This window comes from Hypomesus nipponensis, chromosome 23 (genome assembly GCF_054491055.1).
Source record: "Hypomesus nipponensis isolate SF chromosome 23, ASM5449105v1, whole genome shotgun sequence".
NCBI lineage: Eukaryota > Metazoa > Chordata > Actinopteri > Osmeriformes > Osmeridae > Hypomesus > Hypomesus nipponensis.
Window position 1 is genome coordinate 13,210,121 of NC_140383.1, and position 21,049 is coordinate 13,231,169.

Consider the following 21,049-nt stretch of genomic DNA (forward strand, 5'->3'; position numbering starts at 1 on the left):
CAACTGTTTTGAGGTTGTCACACTTTTTTAGATTTTATTTTCCTCTGTCTCTTTTTGTTTCACTCTGTGTGTGTCTCTCTATCCTTCTATTTCTCACTCGCTCTCCCCACTTCTCTTTTGTATGTCTCTCTGTCTCTCTCTCTTTCTCCCTGCATCACTAGCCTACATCTGCATTCTCAGCACTCCAGTGTTAAAGCAGCACAGCTCACAGCAGTAGAGAGTACTGCACTGCTGTAGTAACAGCCTTGGTTAATGTAGCCGTAAACATGCCTGGCTTTAAACGCAGATACATACATAGTCATGTATGTGCAGTATTTTCTGTTCACATGTTCCCTGTGTTCTGTGTTCAATGTGTGTTTAGTGTGCTCAGTATTTAATGTGTTTAATGTGCAGTGTTTAATGTGCAGTGTGTACTCTGCAGTTCTCCTCCTTGTGGAACTCAGCCAGAATGACAGTATTGGATGTAGCCTGAGCTAGCTAAACTGAACTGGCTTCCTTACAGCGCTGTAAACACAGCCCACGCTCCACACACACACACATGCATGCAAATACACGCACACACGTGTTTACACACACTCACCCACAGTCATCACTGCCTCCCCATTCACATGGATTTGTCAATGGGGGCCGTGCTGGATGGGTGGGTGCACAGAGGGACTGGAGGGGAATAGAGATGTGACAGAGAGAGGGAAAGAGAAGGGGAGGGGGAGAAAGGGAGGAGGGGGATAGAGATGTGACAGAGAAAGAGGGGTGTAGGAGGAGAAGGAGGGAAAGGGGGAGGAAAGGGAGGAGGAGGAGGAAGAAAGTGTGAGCAGCCAAGGACATGTCAGCAGAGAGAGAGAGGGAAGGAGAGAAGAAGAGGCGTGGCTCTGGAGATGCTTGGTGCATCTCCGACTCCCTCTGTCAGTCAGTGGTGAAACTACACCTGATCTAGTGGCTGAAGGTTATCATGGATCTCGGACCTAGATTCTAGGTCATAGGGATCATGGGTGTTGGTGTGTTCACAGACAGCCCTTCTGACTATACTATTATCAAAATTGGGTACCAGTTAGAATCTAGCACCAAGTGGGCCACAAGGAATGCTGCTTGTATGTGGCTGTGTGGCTATATTAGAGTCTCTGCATGTGTGTACGAGTGTGTGTAAAAGAGTGTGTGTGTAGAGTAGTCTCAGCAGCATTACTAGCCTTGTAAAGCATCTGTGGTAAGGGGGCGACTCTCAGAAGAGTTAGTTAATGAGCTCTCACATACACACACACACACAGACACAACACACACATTCACTTAAAAACACACACATACACACACATTCTGAAATAGGGCATGTTGTGGGCTGGATGAGGCAGACAAAGTGAAAGACTCACACACACACGTGTCGCAGTTGGATCTCTGTGGCTACAGATGCTGAAGGCTTCTTTTACACAGTTCTGGTCCCAGTTGCTGCACCCCCCCCCCCCCATACACACAAAACATCACACACAGACTATAATACACATGCAGACAACACACACACAATACAAATACCACACAACACACACATACTCTAATACACACACCTTAAACTCCACGTGCATCTGCAGTGCTGAGTGCTGTCTGTGTAGGAAGTGCTGAGACAGAAGCTGTACTGCACCAAGGAGGGAGAAAGGGAGAGGGGGGAGGGGAGGAGCAGAGAGAGGAGGGAGGAAGCAAAAGGGAGGGAGGGAGGGAGGGGGGGCCGAGAGAGTAGGGAGAGAGAGGCAGAAGGGGGGCAGATTGCGGGAGGAATGAGGGAGAGAGACAGAAGAAAGAGGAGACATAAAGTGAGGGAATGAGAGGCAGACAGACATAAAGACACAGGCAGACAGGCAGTCTCAGCTCCAGCCTGCAGCCTCTTGTCCTCTAAGCAGAGAAGAGCTGTCTGATCTGAGCCATGCTGCACTGGGCAGTTCTGTCCTTGGATAAACTGGACATGTGTCTAGAAATAAGAGGTGGACTGGGAAGGAGGAATGGTGAGAGAGAAATGGAAGGACGAAGAAATAAAGAAAGAGAGACAAGATGATCAAGGGGTAACAGGTTAAAATCCCCGCTGTCTGTCACTTTGGATAAAAGAGTCTGCTAATTGCTTACATTAGATGGAGAGAGAGAGAGAGAGAGAGAGAGAGAGATGAGATGGAGAGGCAGAAAGAAAGAGATACGAGTGACAAAATAGAGAAGGAGAGAGAAAGGAGGGGGGAAAGGTAAAGCTGTGTGTGTGTGTGTACGTTGTGTGTGTCTGTGTGACAGATGGAGGTGCTGGTCCTCCTGCTGATTTCCTGGTGAGATCAGCCTGTCACTAAGGTGGAGCAGCTGTGTGTGTGTTATGTGTGTATTTGTTCTGTCAGTCAGTCTGTATGAGCTTTCGCTTATTCTCAGTTTGATGACTGACAAGATGTTCTGTCAGTCTGTGTGTGTGTGTGTGTGTGTGTAGTCAGGTTGTTGACACCCGTGGTCTGTGGCCTACCAGTGTGTGTGTGAGAGGGGGCAGGGAGAGAAAGAGAGAGGGAGAGTTGGGTTGTGTTAATTAATTGGATTGCCACAGGGCCCATGTACATTCTAGACAGCTCTGTGTGTGTGTTTGTGTGTGTGTGTGTGTGTGTGTGTGTGAGTGTGCGTGAGTAGTGGAGTGGAGTGTAGTGGAGTTACAGCGTGTGGGCTCTGTCTTCCTATATAACTGTATCTGCCGAGAGAAAACACTGTTACCATGGTAATAGCCCCCACTCATCCACACTGCAGCACCCATATCTCCACACCTTTCACAGGGTCTACTTGTTTGTCTGTCTGTCTGGTTGCCTGTTTGCCTGCCTGCCTGCCTGCCTGCCTGCTTGCCTGCCTGCCTGCTTGCCTGTCTACCTGTCTGTCTGCCCGCATGTCTGTTGAGCCAGGCTGGTATAAGATGAGGTTGGAGAGGACTCTACTTGTCTGTGATAGCATTGACAGTGATTCCTGGCAGAGAGTCTGTCTGGCAACTCCTTCAACTGTATGTTTCACTAATCTGAGTCAGTATGCCTGGCAAACACATACCACACACACACTCATTTTCACACACACCACACCCTCTTACACACACCGCACACCCTCACTTTCAAACACACACACGGTGGGTGTTAGGGTTAGATTTCCTCTGACCCTCTTATGCTGTTACTGTGGTAAGGAGCCAATGAATGGTTCTAATGATACACCTCCACATCTGCCACAGCCACACACACATAAACTGCGCACACACACACAGCCACGCTACAGTAGTACTTCCAAAGCTCTCCAGGTGCAGACACAATGTGACGCAGATGAATGGAGTGTAATGGAGCCAGATCAGTAATTAAACACACACATGTAACCCACTCACGCAGCCGTGTCTCAGCCTACTCCACGCATGACTGTCCTTGGTCTTCAGTTTCATGCAATCAATGATGACTCTTCTTGTGTGTTTGTGTGACAATGGTCTTGACTGGTCAGGACTTGACTAAGCTTTCTGAACAAGACGGACCCAGAGTGTTTACTCCTGTGGTGGGCTATATACTTGTTTTTCTGTGCGGTGTCACATGCCGGGGTGTGTGTGGGTGTGTTCCCCCCAGCCCAGCTGCATCCCCCCCTCCTTCCTTTACCCCCCAACAGCACAGTACTGCATGAAATGTCTTATTATTCACGCTGTCTGTCTGCTCCGTTCCAGACCTGGAGGGGTGTGTGTGTCGGGGGGGGGGGGGGGGGGTGCCTATATTAACAGAATGGCAATATTGGGCTATGGAGATGCTTTAACCCTAATTCATAGTCACTGCTTAATTAAAAGCGATGTGCTGACGTGATTGGACGCCTTAATCGATGGAGACTGTGACGCCCAGACGCTTGAGGGAGAAAAGGAAGGAGGGAGAGGGGAAGGATGAGGAGGAGGGTCTCATTTGCAGAGGGATTCTCACTAGTGAGAAAGGAGGAAATGAAGATGAGAAGGAGAGGGGAAGTAGGAGAGGAGGAAGAGGTGGGAGGAGAGGATGAGGGAAGGAGGATGAAGAGAGGAGGAGGTTTGTATTTGCAGAGAGGAAGGGAGGGGGAAGTCATTAGGTGTTCATCTGATCCTCCTTTATTCCTCCACCCCCCCTCTTTTTCATCCCCCTGTTCTATCTCCCTAACCCCCGCCCCCGTCGCCCCTGACTTCCAGCTGCTCCTGAATAGCAGCCCCCCACACACACATACACACACTCACACACACCAGTCCCCCCACACACATAACAGAGGGTAAGATACACTGTGGTGTTTCTTATTGTGTTAGTGTGTGGTGTTTATAATAGGGTTAGGGTATATAATATTTCTAATAAGGTTGGTGTAAATGTGATGTTTCTAGTAGGGTTAGGGTATCTGGTGTTTCTAATAAAGTTGGTGTGCATGCTGTGTTTCTGTTAGGGTATATGGTGTATCTAGACCCTAGCTAGATTAGAAGAAGAGTGACCTAGAGGTGAGAGCTGTCCTGTTGTTAGTCTTAGCCTCTGAACACAGCCATTGTGGGTCTACTTAGTGTGATTGTGTGTATGTATGTGAGTGTTCATTATCTCTGTGTTCATAAAGCCCTAATGGGGTCTAATTGACGTGCAACTATTCATTGACACTGCCATGAGTGGATAGGACCTTCCCCTCAACATGACACACACACGCAAGTGCATACCCAACACACACACCCAACACACACATACAACGGGTCACATATCTGTCACTGTTACCATCACAGTATAAAACTGTGTAATTTATGTATAGGAGCTTGTCCTGACATGCTGTTAGAGTGTGTGATATGACGGTCAGGCTGCTGGAAACTCATCTCTTTACATGCTCAGCTTTGAATGAGACCTGAGAGGGGGAGAAGGGAGTGGGGTGGAGGGAGGAGGAGGGAGGGGGAGTGGGGGGAGTAGGAGGGGCATTCAATTGAGGGGGGAACAGACTACCAGACAGAACATGAGGGGTTTGGACAGAGTGGGAACGAGCGACAAAAAGAGAAAGAAGAGCTTTACTCTCTCTTTTTCTCTCTCTATGAAAGGAAACAAAGGAACTGTAGGGAGCTAAACAGTAGTTTGCGTGTTAGCCTGCTGGACCGTGTTGGACCCCTGACTGGACCCTCCACAGAGCTCCTGTCTGAAGCTGGCCTGTTAGCGTGTTAGCCTTCTAGCCTGTTGGAGCCTGTCACCTGACCTCCAGGCTGCTTCAGGTGAGTGATAAAGGATAGCAATCTAGGGTGTGTGTAAAGATTGGAGGGAGATAGTGGAGCTGTGTGTTTATGTTTGTGTGTGAGTTAGTGTATGTGTGTGTGTGGATGTGATAACTGTCTGTTGACTTGGGGTAAGGCTGCTTGCCTACTGTATTGTTTGGTTTGGATCAGGATTAGGCAGGTTGAGCACGGTGACAGTGTTGACAGTACGTACTGCTGACTGAGTTCCTCTGGTTCTGTGTGGCTTGGCTGGTCTCTCTGTCTTTCACTGTCACTTTCTCGCCGTTCCTCCCTCTCACTACCTTTCTCTTGTTCTTTCTCTCCCCCTTCTCTCTTGTTCTTTCTCTCACTCTCTCTTTCCCTCTGTTCTCTTTATCCCTTTCTGTATCTATCACTTTCTCTCTCATTCCCTCAGTCTTCCTCAGTCTCTTTCTCCTCTCTCCTTTTCAGAGCAGAAACAGGCCTTATCTTACGGTGTAGAATGGTTCAAATCAGGACATGATGAATCATGCAAGGCACTGCTCTCTCTCCATCTCCTTCTCACTCTCTGTCACTTGTCTGTCACTGTGTTAATATCGCCCTCTCTGTCTCACTCCTCTTTCTCCCTCCCTTTCTCTCCTGGTGTTGGGGGGTTTGGGGGGTGTTGGTGAGAGAAAGTAGCAGATTGGCACCAGATGAATGGGTTTACTGGTATTGTGTGTGTGTGAGAGTTTAAGAGACAAGGATGCTGCAGTCACACCATAAACACATACACACACACACAAATACCCCTGCCCCCCACCACCCATTTTCTGGGTAGTTTGTGCAATAGAGTAATGTGCTCGGAGGGTGGGGGGGATAGTTTGTGCGATATACTAATGTGTTCTGCAGAGAAGGGAGACAGGCGTTTTGGAATGGAAGGGAAAAAACAGGACTGAGTAAAATGGCGGATATCGCTATAAACATTTTTTTGTAATCTTTTAAAAATATTTTTTTAAGATTTGTATTTTGACAACGTAGTTAATGCGGCAGGCAATTATTGCTTAGGCGGCCGCCTTAACTGAAAAGTGTTGCAGGAAAGCTTGACTTCAACACACACACATAACCCTTGCTAAATATGCTCCCTATGTGTGTATCCTCTCATCTGCTACATTTTTAGACTGCCAGCTGGAAGGGAGCTTGTAATAGACACAAACACACACATACACACACACACACACATGCAGAGCTGCCTTGTGACATTGTGACATTGTGAGCCTAAATGCCACTTAATTGTCAAGCCCTCTCTTGATGCTCTAGGGGCTTTGGATGTGTGTTTGTGTGTGTTATGTGTGTGTTTGTGTGTGTGTTTGAGAGGAGGGGGATGCAGTATCCCAATAGCACATTCACTGCGTAAAGCAGAGCGGAACTCCGACACTGGGCATCATGCCAGTTAACTGTAGGATGTGGTGTGTGTGTGTGTGTGTGTGTGTGGGTTGATATGGAAGTCTGGAAGGCTCCACCTGGGGTGCAATACAAACTGTGTGTGTCTCTTTGAAGACATTTGTGTGTTAGATATAAATTCTTCTGATTTAGCGTCCTCCTACTCGTTAATACATTCAAATTCTCCTTCAATCTCCTAATGAATAATTGATTGTTTGGGTCTGTGGGGGTTGTATAGCATGATAGCTCGTACAACATAGGGCTCTGGACAGGCCATAGGACAGTGTGTTTCTCTCTCTTCACCTGTGTGTGTGTTGATCCTTCTCAGCTCCTGTGTGTCTACAGGAACAAGCATCATATGATCTTCAGTCGGAAGTCAGTCTGTTGAGAATCAGATTCCCCTCCATTATCTAATGTGGTTTACCAGCAGAGAGCTCCCACTCAATATCCATCAGTCACTTACAGTCCAGTCAATAACATCAGAGTGAGGCTCTTTAACTGTCCTGGGGCTTCTGTGGACCAAACAGTAGGTCATCTAGCACCTGGGAACTGGATGCATCAACAGAAGGGTTGGAGGAGGAAGTTGTGATGGTTAACTTGTGTATGGACAGGGATGCGTTAATAAGTTAACAACAAAGACACGTTAACAATGTTGCTGTTCTCCTACAGTATCAGGAGTGGACAGAATACGAGTGTACAACAGGAGGAGTGAGAAGGTAAACGTGCTGTGATGTTTCTGTGTGAAGGTGCTGGGATCTTAACTATGCCCTGCATGGTTAGAGAGATGAGGGAGGAGAGGAAAGAAGAGAGTTAAGTGGAAGGGTTGAGGGGAACAAAAGAGCTGGATATGATGAAAAGGAGAAAAGTGGGAGGAGAGGAAACAAGAGCCCCAGCTGAGCTCCCAGGTGCTAATTTTCAACCATCACATGAAGCTAGGCTAGACCAGACCTGCCCTGCCCCCCCCTATTTCTTTCTTTTTATTAATCTCTCCCTTTCTTTTCCTCTCTCTCTCCCTCTCTTTTTCTCTCCTTGTCCTTTGCTCTCTCAACCCCTCCCTCTCTTTGCCCCCTCTCTTTCTCGATCTCTCTCTCCCTGTTCTCTCTGTCTTTATCCTTCTCTCTCAACCCCTCCCTCCCTCTCTCCTCACCATCCCCAGGTATTGTGTGTAATCCGAGGTTCAGATTTTCAGTCAGTGCTACAGCAAAGGCAGTATTCAGATTAATTATTTCCGCCTTCGCTGTAGGACTAAACTGTGCACAGTTGATTATCATGTATTTTTCAGACAGACTAGGACATTTGGGTTCAAGCCCGCCTCCATCTTCCCCTCCCTTTCTCCATCCCTTTATCTTCCTTCCTTCCCTCCACCATCCTTCCCTTCATCTCTCCCTCCCTTCATTCTCCTCTAACCTACCCTCCATTCCTCCCATCCTTCCCTTCCTCCATCCTTCCTTCCCTCACTTTATCTATCCCTCCCCCCTCAATACCTTTTTTCCGCCATCCATTCCCCCCTCCATCCATCCATCCATCCATCCATACCCACTTCCATCTGTCCCTCCCCCGCTCAATCCATCCCTTCCTATTCCCTTTGGATATGCACCATATTGACCTCTGATCCTATCAGAGCCCACTCACAGCCCCTCTGAGAGATCCCTATTGAAGATCAAATTGAGGAGGGAAGCCATGTGTTTATGGATGACACGTACGCACATTCACATGCACACACACACACTCTCTCACAGACACATACACTCACAGCCAGACAGAGCATCATTAACACGGTGACAGGACAAACTGGAAAGTGTTAGGGTTATAGTTAGCCTTATCTTGATCACTGCTCAGCTGTGTTTGAGACAAGGACTAGCTACCCAGAGACCACAGTCGACCTCCAACAACCTCTCCTACAGAAACATTCAATATTACACAAACACAATTATTTGTTCTCAGATCAAACTGGTTCTGGAAAACAGTCTTGATGGATGTGTGTGTGTGTGTGTGGCAGGGGGATTAGCAAAGATGGACTGCTTGAGAATAGAGTTCTATTGTGTGGGATGTAAGCTGTCTGGCTGTAGTTTGCCACACACACACACACACACTCTCACACACACTCCCACACGCACACACACACCCCCACACGCACACACACACCCCTGCCGTGGGGCGGGTTCCTTCAGTCAAAACCAGAGACAGATCAGCTGGTTCAGACCAAACCCAGACCCAACCCAGATCCAGATACCAGACCCAGCACCCGGGCCCAGCCCAGACCAAACTCAGACCCAACCCAGACACCAGATCCAGCTCTAGACCCAGCCTAGAACCAGCCCAGACCCAACCCAGACACCAGATCCAGCTCAGTCTAGACCCAGCCTAGACCCATCCCAGACCTAACCCAGATCCAGTTCCGGACCCAGCTTCAGGTCCAGAAACCAGATTCACACAACAGACCCAGTTCCAGAACCAGACCCAGGACAGTGGTTCATTGTCAACTTGCCTCTATCAACACTACAGCAATTCGGCCCTGCTTGAGACCTCGGGTCCAGACTGACCAGTCCTGGAACACCCCTGACCATTGACCAGCAGTCCATGTTTCAGACCACAGTATGACCTAGCTTCAACATCATGTGAAAAGACTTCACCATGCGGTTTTGACGCATTGAGTTCATTAGTTGACTAAGACATTACAACACTCTGGCTTCTCGCTTCATGATAGATAGCTAGGCTTCTCTCTGTATGTCAGATAACTAGGCTTCTGTCTGTCATGTCAAATGTTTCTTTGACACTGCATGCTGGCCAGCAGTTCGAAAAGGCATATTTTTCAAATGCCTCTTCTTATCTCTAGCCCCCCTCCCCCCTCTCTCTCTCTTTCTCTCTCTCTCTCTCTCTCTCTGTTCTTGTCCTTCCTTACGGTGGAGAGATGTGTCAGGACCTGTCATGGTGAAGCCCAGCTGCTTGTTTTTAGTCTCCTCACTCAGCCGCTCTGGGTGAATCAATATAGCCTTTGTCTGCAGAAGACAGACCCTAGCACCGGCCCCAGGCCCAGCCTTAGCTTCACCCCTAGCCCCAGCCTCACCCCTAGTCCCAGCCCCACTTCTAGCCCCAGCCTTAGCCATTGCCCTAGCTCCACATCTAGTCCCAGCCCCAGCCCCGGCCCTAGCCTTAGGCCTAGCTGCAACCAGTCTGTGTGGTAATGATAAGGATGATGATGATGAATATGGATGATGATCCACCATGATGGTGATGGTGCAGCACTCGTAATAGTTTTATAAGAGTATGTGGGCAGTGTACTTAACATATACACACACAGAGAAACACACACAGACAACTGAGTTGCCATAGACCTGTAGTCAGCAGTATTTGCATGTGGTGAAGCCGTGGAAGAAATGTTCCAAACACGCCAGACAAATGAGCTTTTAAATACCTGTTCCTGAGCTGATCTTATCCTTGAAGTATTCACTGGAAAATAACACTCTTCTGTCAATGTACTGGTCTCTGTGTATTAGCCTGGTCTATGTGTTCTAGCCTACCCATACGGACATGTAATATACTGCATGTCTATATAAGACATTCCCATATATGGCATATACTGTATGCTCATATGAAATATAAACGGATGGCATACATGTACAATTCATAGATGAAACCTATTAGAAATTTGAACAATTTCATATATGTCATATATTAAATTTCCATATGGAAAAGACTCTGTGTATTAGCCTAGTCTATGTGTACTAACCTGGTCTCTGTGTACTTGGCTGGTCTCTCTGTTTACTAGCCTGGTCTCTGTGTACTAGCCTGGAGCTGGAGGGCAGGAGTGTATATGGGTGGAATGGGGGGTTTGCTCTGGGGTATGCTGTTGGTCACACTCTCTCTAGGTCGCTGGATTTCAAACACAAACGTCTATTCTTATTGTTCGGGAGGTGGGATGAGACATAGGCATTGTCAAAGACACACACGCATGCACACACACACACTGTACGCCTCCACAGCAAGGCTCTGGTGCCTTGTGGTGCCAGCACAAGAGGCTGACGCTTAGCAGCGTGATGTAGGGTACACACACACACATACAGTACATGCACACACACACTTACACACCACTACAACGACATATCTTTGATAGACTAGTGACTCACCACCTTTCTCCCTTCTCTCTCTCTCTCTCTCTCTCTCTCTCTCTCTCTCTCTCTCTCTCTCTCTCTCTCTCTCTCTGTGCAGGGGATATCACTCAGAAGGGCTATGAGAAGAAGAGAGGCAAGCTGCTGGCCCCCTACATCCCACAGATACAAGGTAAGACTCCTGCAAGTTAGCAACAGTTAGCTTAACTTTATAGGGTTAGCCTGAGATGCAGTTCATAGCAGGTTAGATTACCTGCAGTTAGCTTGCTAGTTAGCCTGCTAGTAATCTTGCTAACTGTTCTAACTATTTGCCAGGGGATGTTGCCCGGGAAAAGCACCACACGAGTTAAAGTAGGAGTGTAAAGAGTTTTACCTTGGAAAAGCAACACAAAAGGTGGCACACATTCTAGCTTAGCAGGCTAGCGCTTCAGGTCATTTCTATGCATTGCTATGCTTTCCTCTCTGCAGCTTTGAGGCTGAGGTTGAGGCTTGAGTCCTTGACTGGCTTCTGCAGTCCTGAGAGCTTGGTCACATATTCATGCTGTATAGGAACCTGACTGTGTGCGTGTGTGTGTGTGTAGGGCCTGAACACGGCTGTACCAGACGCAAAATACACCAGGGTTCACAAACATGTTCTCGCAGAAACATGTGTGCCCATGTTTGAGTGGTGTACGTGGGTGGGATGTGTGTATGTTTATGTGTGTGGGGGAATATGTTGGTGTGCGTGAGTGTATAGAGTGTGTTGGTGTGTGTGTGTATGGGGTAGTGTGTGTGTGGTTGTATATGTATCCATCAACTTCTGTATTTTTAGCCTCAGTCAGTGAAAGTGACCATGGATTGAAATACCATGAGGTTTGTGGTGTGTCCTAGAGAGTAGTATCTCTGTCTTCCTCTCTTTACTTTTGGTCCCCTCTCTCGCTTTCTCTCTCTCGCTTTCTCTCTCTCGCTTTCTCTCTCTCGCTTTCTCTCTCTCGCTTTCTCTCTCTCTCTCTCTCTCTCTCTCTCTCTCTCTCTGTCTCTCACTTTCTCTCTCTCTCTCTCTCTCTCTCTCTCTCTCTCTCTCTCTTTCTCTCTCCTTCCTTCTGCCTGCCGTTTGTCCTTTGGGTTCTGCAGGGTTCTGGTTTGGCTGGGTCTCAGAGAGTGAAGCCTCGTAGAAAAAGGAGCCCAACTCTGCTCAAGGCTTTCCACCAGAGCTGCTCACTACCAGACCTGTTATTTGGGTCGGGGTTATTTTCACCCAGAGTAGACGCCTGTCTCTTTCTGTCTGTCTCGCTATTTCTCTCTCTCTTTCTTTCTCTCTCTCTCCCCTCCCTTTCTCACCTCCTCTTTTCCACTCTGGCTCTCGTTCTCGCTGTCTCTTTATTTCACAGTCAAATCCCTGTCTTCCCCTCTCCCTCTGTCTTTGTGTCAGCCCCTGAGTGCTTTCTGTCAGTGATCCCAGATCATCTATTCTTCTGACGACCTGAGGACAGTCACATATAGGTGCAGCCCAGGGACGGGCCTGTGGATAAGAGGAGGATGCTTTTCAGAAAGTGTTGAAACTGTAGATTATCTCTTTCTCTCGGTCTTTCTCTCCCTTTTTCTCTCTGACACTGTCTTCTTCTTTCCTTTATCTTTCTCCCTCGTTATTTCACCCTCTCTCTTCCTCTCTCTCTGCCTCCTCTCTCTCTCTTCTCTCTCTCTGGTGCTCATAGGGTGTTTCTTCCTTTGTACAGTCTTTTTAACATAATGTAACTGAAAGAAGGTTGCTGGTTACTGTTGTCGATGTCTCTTTTCCTAAAATGCACCCCCCAACATGTCGGCCACATCCTTCTATAATCACGGAAAGATTGTTCATTCATTCCTCTGAAATAACTGCCTGAGTGGTTTATTCATACGATTAGCTTTCTGGAATGTTATTAAAATCCTGACCAGATCTTTATTCTGCATCTTGTTTCTGCTCTAAGTTTATGCAACTCGTTATCCAAGCTAATTGACAGATAACGGGCGTGAATACACGTGATGTGTACAGGAACACATTCCGCCGCTGGATACAGACAGGTGCTGCAAATTCATCTGAACTCCTTTTCAGCCAATAGCAGCCTGTGTTGTGACACACCAGGGCTGTGATTGGCTGGATCCCTGCACGTCTGTGAAGTCCATTCTCCCCGGCAACCCGACCTGGGAGTCTGACTTGGTTGATCCAGCTGTGTTCTCTGGAGCATGGTCTTAAATGTGACTGGGCTGTTACAATGACACAGGAGCTTGGTGGGAGAGAGATACGTGTGTGTGTGTCTGTCTGTGTCAGTGTGTGTGTCAGTATGTGTGTCAGTGTGTCCATGTGTCTGTGTGTGTATCAGGTTGTGTGTGAGTGTCTGTGTTGGTGTGTATGTGTATCAATGTGTATTCTTGTGCCTATGTACAGTACATGAGTGGACTACCGTAGCTAGCCATGCAGGGAAGTGAGAAGTATGGTTTGTTTGTGCTGTAACTCATCAGTGCTGAGTTCCAGTGTTGCTGACGGTGTGGACAGCACTGATCCTCACTAAGCTGCAACTAAAGCAGGCTCTGTACTCAGTCATGCTCACATCAGCCTGGCTGGGCTTTCCATCCAGAACGGACTGGATGAATCTCACTGTGTGACACAGTTGGGGTGAGGGTGGGGTGAGGCTGGGTTGAGGCTGGGGTGAGGCTGTTGTTGCTGACATCAAATAGTGTGAGGTTGAAGAGTAAGAACAAGTGTGTAGTTATATATAACAGACAAGCCACCAGACATTATCTCAACATCAACAGTTCCTCATCCTCCAGGAGTCTGTTTTTCATGTGTTTCCTGTCAAAGTTGTTGTGTGTATGTGCCTGTGTGTGTGTGTTGGGGGGGGGGGTGCAGGTATGAAGCAGGTATGGTTGACTGGCCAGCTGTACAAAGCCGTCTTTGGAAGATGTCCCTCCTTTTGTTACTGGAGCTTGCTTTGGGCACAACCACGGTTGGTTTTGAAAATGGCTTTTCTAGTCCTGAGAAGTGAGAAAAAATGAAGGTGAAGTCAGATTGTTTAAATGCATAATGCTCTCTCCTGTCAGAGGATAAAGGTAAGGTTTGAGCTGATGTAGGCTGTTGAAGAACTGATGTAGGCTGTGGGCTGTTGAACAGTGGAAGGTGTCCGTCACATGGATCATGCTGTGAGCGTAGACTGTGCTTTCCCGCCCTAACGTGTCCCATCATGCTTTGCGTCTGCTCCCAGGAGTAGACCCCTCGCTACAGACGGACAACCGGATCCAGACGTCCTCCCAGGCCGTCCTTCCGGGGTCAAAGCAGAACAAGTCCCGGGCTGCCAACTCACGGGATGAGCGCTTCAGATCTGGTAAACAGACAGGATTCAACACAGCTTTTTTGTCCATGTCTTTGGGTGACATGTTTTTTACTTTTCTGACATGTTTCATGCAATGGCAGTGTTTCCCCTAGGATTTTTTTTAGCAGTGGGGGCAGGTCTGTCAGAACCCCCCCCCCCTCTCGGCCGAAATTAAGTTCTAACCCTATATTTTGGAGTAGGTTAATGTAATAGTCTAATAACAAATGTAATATTGCATATATATATATTTGTGTCCTATTTTCCGTAAAGCAATACAGTTAGGCTACTTAAAGTATGTTCTAAATTGCAGAAATATGCTGCCAATTAATAATTGACGTAACAACTTATTGTAAATGGTAAGTAGCCTAGCCTATCGATCAAGGTACTCGAAAGCATGTACACTGTCGGCTTCATTTGATCTTGATAGGCTAAGCATTATTTAGCAAATAATAACAATATACCAACTATTAATTAAAACTACTTCAGAATAAAAAGACGCACACACGCAATCTCAACTGCGCTGTGAAGCGTGTGTCCTTGCTATTCTCCGACATGCACTCTAACAATCACTGCTGAAAGACGGCCTAAAATCTTGTACAGCCCTATTTCTGATACCGTGGTCGCAGAAATTTAGCCGTGGCGAGCCGCCACGACAAAATCAACATAGGGGAAACACTGAATGGTCATAACTACATACTGTACTGACTGTGCTTGAGGCATTAATACAGCAGTCAGGTTGTCTAAAAAAATGAAAAATCTGCTATACTTATTTATTGCTAGTTATATTGCCTGATTGAAGCTTTGTCTCCAGGTCTGCACATACACCACAGTACCATATTGCTCAACAACTAGAAACTAGAATGTCTTAGAAGCTTTACTAAGTCCTAGAAAGGTATGTGGATATGCCTGTGTCCTCCCTGGTCAGTAGTATAACACGTTTTGTTGTTTGTTTGCAAGATCTCCACACAGAAGCCGTCCAAGCAGCCTTGGCCAAGTACAAAGAGAGAAAGATGCCCATGCCCTCCAAGAGACGCTCCGTGTTGGTGCAGTCCTCCGTAGAGGCATGCACACCCCCAGGTGAGACCTCACTTCCTGTTACCCCCAATCTACCAGGCCTAGCAGGGGGATTTGCTGATGTTGACATGTGCTGTTGTTGTGCTGTAAACATGGACTTATAGTAGGGTGGTGTTCTGTAGTGTCCTATTGTCCTAGTGGATGTTTTCTGTTTCCAGCTACTGAAGAGAAATGCGTGGTTTGGTGAATGTTTTCATTCTCCATGTGCTGGAGAGAAAGGTTCTCACCCTTCCGATACAAGTTCAGCATCCCACACCACTTACATAACTGAGGCTTGATCACATAGTTAAGATAGTTTCAGAGTTACTTGACCTTTAGTCTGTTTTTACAACCGTTTTTGTTGTGTGTGAGACGGAAGATGACCAGTAATTATTCCTTTGTCTGTTTTCTTACAAAGCCTTTATTGATGGACAAAATGTCTGAGTGAGAGTTATACAGTCATAGTTATAGAGTCATATTTTCCCATATCTGTCAATGACGTCGCTGTTCAGCTTCAAGTGCCTTGCTGGCTACCCACTTGCTACTTCTAGTGCGGTTAGCTAGTGTGAGTGTAGGCTGGTGGTAATGAACCCTGACCAGTGCCTTGTTGGGAGGGGCCCCTGAGCCTCATGTTGACGACAATGATCCAGGCCACAGCGCAGCAGCGTTTAACTGGATTAGGAGCTTCGGGGGTGTGGTTCACCTAGGGAGGAGGTGGCCCCTCTCCATGGCCCTGCTGGAGATACCCATGAGCCCTGTTCAGTCTATTGTTCTCCAGATTTATGAGACTCACAAAGATGGCCGTCCGGTGCCGGGGACTGTATGGCTCTCAGCACCTAGAGCTTACAGGATCTTGAAGCAGCTGCCTGTAGACCCACTCACACACACTCATACACAGTATTATCAGCATTAACAAATGACTGAACTCTTACATGCTCCCAGATAATCAGCTAACCATGAAATAGTTGTTCTTACAACATTTAATATGCTGTACTCTGTTCTTCTGAAATTACAAAGAACCTGTGTCTGAGCTGGTTGCATAATAAGAAATAAAAGATTATTTATTTCTCTCTCTTTCTCTCTCTTTCTCTCTCTCTCTCTCACACTGGCTCAGTATCTCTTTCTGTCTAGTTCTACAGAGAAACGGAGGTGGGGAGAATAACAAACAGAATGATACATTTATGATAGCCCCCTGAGCTCTGTTCTTGGAGAGACTTGCAATTTGATCGAGTTAGAATCAAACCTCCCCCTCCCATGCAGTACAGTACAGACCGGTTGGCCAGTCTGGAAATACAGAAATGTCAGGACCAGCTTATTAAAGTTGAAGTACCTCATAAATAGTTATCGAGACACTCTTATATAAAGAACATGTGTGAAATATTTTAAACATTCAACTTGGCCTGTGTGTTTTTTCTATTTTGTCTCTCATACTCTCGCTCTCTCTCTTTCTCCAACTCTTTCTTACTCTTTTTCTCTCTTTCCCTTTTCTTTCCTATCCGTCTCTCCCTCTCAGTGTCTCAGTCTCAGTCAAGACTGTAATTGATTGCTTTGCTCTTAACCTCCTCAGGGTAATTATCAGGCTGATTAATACCATCATTGCTCCCCCTTATCCTGCAGTATCCATCAGTCTGGGAAGCTGTCCCTCTGAGCCCTCTCTGGCCTCTCTGCTTCTCTCTCCCTTTTCCCCTCTCTCTCTATCCTTACCCTCCTCCTCTGTCTACCATCTTTCTCTCTGTTTCTCTTTCTTTCTACCCTCCTCTCTTTTTCTCCTCCCTCTCAAGCTCTACCCTCCTCTCTACCCTCCTCCTCTGTACTCATTGACAGTTACTGTATTTCCCAGATTAACAATCCTACCCTGCAGTCTTATGGGTGCTCTTATGTGTGTCTGTATGTAGATTTGTGTGTGTGTATGTGTGTGTGTGTGTGTGTCTGTGTGTGTGTGCATGTGCGGGTATTTAAGGGGCGTTCTCATGACTGGGTAGCTTCACCAGGTCTCTCCTGGCTGAGAAGCGTATGTGAGCCAGCTCAGCCTGAGCCTGTGAGCACCAAGCTGTCACATGATCGGCTTCTCAAGATCTCCTCAGAATGCAAATCTGTCTGTGGTCTCTGTAACGTATTGATCCTGGTAGAAGAACAGGAATATCTCAGGCTTAAAGCTATGAAATGGAAGTTCAAAAAAATGTTATAATTTCTTTTTTTTATATCTGCCCCTTTTGTAATGGTGTCCTTGTTTTGATCCTCTGCAGCGCCTGGAGGGGAGTTTTTTTGTTGTCTGCTGTCTGGCTGAGTCTCTGGTTGTCTTAATGAGTCTAGCAGGCTCAGCTGCAGTGGGTTCATCTAAAACATAAATTTTTAGTTGTATACAGGGGTATCCAACTAATATGCTTTACTGTGTCTCTAGACACACACAAACACTTACACACTTTTACACAGACACATGCACACACAAACACGCATACACACACTCAACAACAGCTGTATGGAGAGCTCATTATAGTCAGGTAAACAGTGTGTGTCACGGGGGAGGCCAAAGTCTCTATACAGATGAAGGATACATAACAAAACTGAACAGCAGTAGAGAAAACAATGTAGAGGCCATTAAAAGCAGAGCTTGAAAAGCTTAGGCTAATATTTGGAATTGAAATATGAAGAGTTTATGAAAACATTCATAAACTTTCCACATTCATCTACCTGTCGCCTCCTAATCACCTCCATCTCCATCCAGCTCATCTGGCCCTGTCCATCCCTCCCTGTCACTGGTCTACACATCTGTATGAAAACACATATATCTGTATATAAAGGGTATAGTACACAAGTATATATCTGTATATAAAATGTATAGAATACAAGTATAAATCTGCATGTAGAGTGTATAGTATCATAGAGTGTATAGTGTACTGTAAAGTATACTGTATATCAGTAAATAGTGTATAGTATTAAAGTATATATCAGTATACTGATATGTAATATATCCGTATATAGAGTATATAGTATACAAGTATATATCTGTATACGGCGTGTAGTACATAGCTGTGTATGACCAGTACACTGAGGGTGACAAGCCTTCATGAGCAGGTGAACCATGTTGCTATGGGAACACCCTGGTGTCAATCATCAACCTCATCATCCTGGCCCTGTCTCTCTCTCTGTGTCCTGTCCCTGTGACCTTGTGACCTTAATCCCCTGACCTTGACCCTGACCCTGCTGCCTGTATCTTGACCACACAGACACCTCCTCTGCGTCGGAGGACGAGGGCTCGCTGCGGCGCCAGGGACGGCTCCACACCACCTCCACGCCCTACCAGGGTTCCCACTCCACTGTAGAGCACTGGTTTAACCGCGTCATCCAGGGCTCGTCCACATCATCCTCAGCCTCATCCACATCATCCCACCCGGGAGGGAGGGCCGCCCACGCCGCCGTCGCCAACGCCAATGCCGCCGTCACGGCCCTGGCCGACCTCATGGCACACACCCAGCTAGGTCAGTGACCAGTCAGCATGCTCCATCCAGATGGAGACCCGCCCCCTTTACAGACACACCCTCACCTAGCCCTGCTCTTGAACATAATAGGTGATTTTGTGCTTATCCTGCCGGCCTGTCAGTCATCAACCATCCCTCTCTTCTGAGGCAGAGATAGAGACTCCTCCCTTCTGGAGATAGAGACTCCTCTCTTCTGGAAGTTGAGATGCCTCGCTTCTGAAGATAGAGACTCCTCTCTTCTGGAGGATGAGACTCCTCCCTTCTGGAAATAAAGACTCCTCCCTTTTAGAGCAATAGATATAGATAGTTAGCTGAAGAGAAAGACAGAGAGATAAAAATAGAAAGCAAGAGAGACAAACAGGGAAAGGGGGGCGGTAATAGAGAAAGAGGGAGAGAGAGAGTGAGAGGAAGGGAGAGAGAGAAATAGAGATTCACATCCTCCCTTCCTCCTTGCCTATTCAGTCAAGTCAAGGTGCTTGTCTCCTGAAACACCCCTCGACCTCCACTCACTTCCCACTGTGTTTGCACCAGTGCTGCACTACTTGTAAGTATAAGGTAGATCCCTGAGCCCGACAGAGATAAATAAAGTTCATTCATGGTCTTAATCAGCCTGTATAAATAAATGAATCAGATTACACGAGGCATAAACATAGCTCACCATAATTGTTCTTGGCCAGAAACAGACAACGATGTCAGTGAGTAGATAAACTAGCCTGGCGTCACCAGAGCAGTTCACAAATGTGTTTTAGTCTGGAACCTCTCAGCAAATTTTTGTGATTCAAGAAGTGGGATCAACAGGCAAGGACCAAAATTTCAGTGGAAGCACTAAAATTGGATATATGCAACCAATCAGAGCAACAAAATGTCTTCTTGTTTGTTTGAAAAAATGCCTCCTCAATGGTACTCTTCTGTTCAGTCATTGTATCAAACTCATCCCATATCAGATAAACTATTGTGATTTGCCGGGCACTTTTCATGCTGGAAGGAAATCTGTTTGAAAGGGAGGGTATCCAGACTCATCTGCCAGAGCAGACAAACCTTGAGCTTGCAGATTGTTTAGCTTCCCAGGCTAGGAGAAGATAGATTGGAATTGTGAACTGGAAATGAAAACCCCATCTAACAACACTACTTATACAATTGCAGATACAGACAAAGAGACCCTCTCTTCAGCTCATTAACAACACACACACTGTTCATTCTAAGTGGACCCCAGCCCTGACCTTAAGGACATAGCCTTTGACCTTTTGAACTCCTGACACCCCCATCCCATCATCACAGATAACCACTCGGCCCCCCCGGACGTGACTGGCCTATCAGAGCGCTCGCTGCACGGCGAGTCTCCCCAGGTGGGCTCTGTCAGAGGGGTCCCCCGGGGCTTCAACCACGCCAGTGCCATGGAGACCGCAGATGGTGAGTTCCACACAGCTCACCCCACAGCAACCCCGTTGCCATGGCAACAGCGCACCCTCCCTCCATCTCTACCTCCCTCTCCCCCATCTCCTTCAGATGTCCTGTGTGTGTATGTGTATGAGAGAGTGTGTTTGTGTGTGTTAACAGTGAATGACACAAATGACAACAAACCATATGCCTCAATATCACAGTTTCTACTGTTTCTATGCTGTAGACTCAGTCTGGGTCATACCTCCATTTGCAAACACACATACACACACACACCCAGTAACACACACACCACATCTTAACAGAACAGAGAACTTATGTCATCATACAGTACATTTACATGTCATTTAGCAGGCATTTTTATCCAAAGTGAGGTGCAGTGAGAGTGTTGCGTCAGAGTCTGTGTGACCCCCTCCTCTGACCCTAACCCTGGCGTGTCCCTCCTCTGACCCTGACCCTGGCGTGACCCTCCTCTGACCCTGACGTGTTTCTCCTCTGACCCTGACCCTGTCATGTCTCTCCTCTGACCCTGACCATGGCTGGTCTCTCCTCTGACCCTGACATGTCTCTCTTCTGACCCTGTCATGTCTCTCCTCTGACCCTGACCATGGCTGGTCTCTCTTCTGACCCTGACATGTCTCTCTTCTGACCCTGACATGTCTCTCCTCTAACCCTGACCATGGCTGGTCTCTCCTCTGACCATGGCGTGTCTTTCCTCTGACCCTGACATGTCTCTCCTCTAACCCTGACCATGGCTGGTCTCTCCTCTGACCATGGCGTGTCTTTCCTCTGACCCTGACATGTCTCTCCTCTAACCCTGACCATGGCTGGTCTCTCCTCTGACCCTGACATGTCTCTCTTCTGACCCTGGCGTGTCTCTCCTCCAGCTACAGAGTTTGACTGGAGAGCTGAAGGAGCCCTTGGTGTAACACCTGGTATTTATATCCATCCTTACAGCTCTGCGTGTGTGTGTTAGTGTGTGTGCATATGCCTCTGCTTTCACGCCAACTGACTGTCCATATGTCTGATGCCTGTGTGTATGTGTGGTAATATGAGCAGGCCTGTAGTCCTTGAATGGCACAT

The 21,049-nt window shown here is 47.2% G+C and overlaps 1 protein-coding gene across 3 annotated transcripts in view; it reads left to right on the forward strand.

Annotated features, from left to right (window-relative positions):
- LOC146234314 (disco-interacting protein 2 homolog A-like) overlaps positions 1 to 21,049 on the forward strand; it is a 65,178-nt gene that overhangs the window by 24,491 nt on the left and 19,638 nt on the right. For 2 of the 3 annotated variants that reach the window (XM_084689871.1, XM_084689872.1), the window contains 6 exons: positions 10,811 to 10,882; positions 13,929 to 14,048; positions 14,994 to 15,113; positions 18,317 to 18,568; positions 19,847 to 19,978; positions 20,854 to 20,901. In XM_084689871.1, coding sequence (XP_084545997.1) covers positions 10,811 to 10,882; positions 13,929 to 14,048; positions 14,994 to 15,113; positions 18,317 to 18,568; positions 19,847 to 19,978; positions 20,854 to 20,901 — 744 coding nt within the window. The remainder of the gene's footprint in view (positions 1 to 10,810; positions 10,883 to 13,928; positions 14,049 to 14,993; positions 15,114 to 18,316; positions 18,569 to 19,846; positions 19,979 to 20,853; positions 20,902 to 21,049) is intronic. The other variant, XM_084689873.1, reaches the window with a different exon arrangement.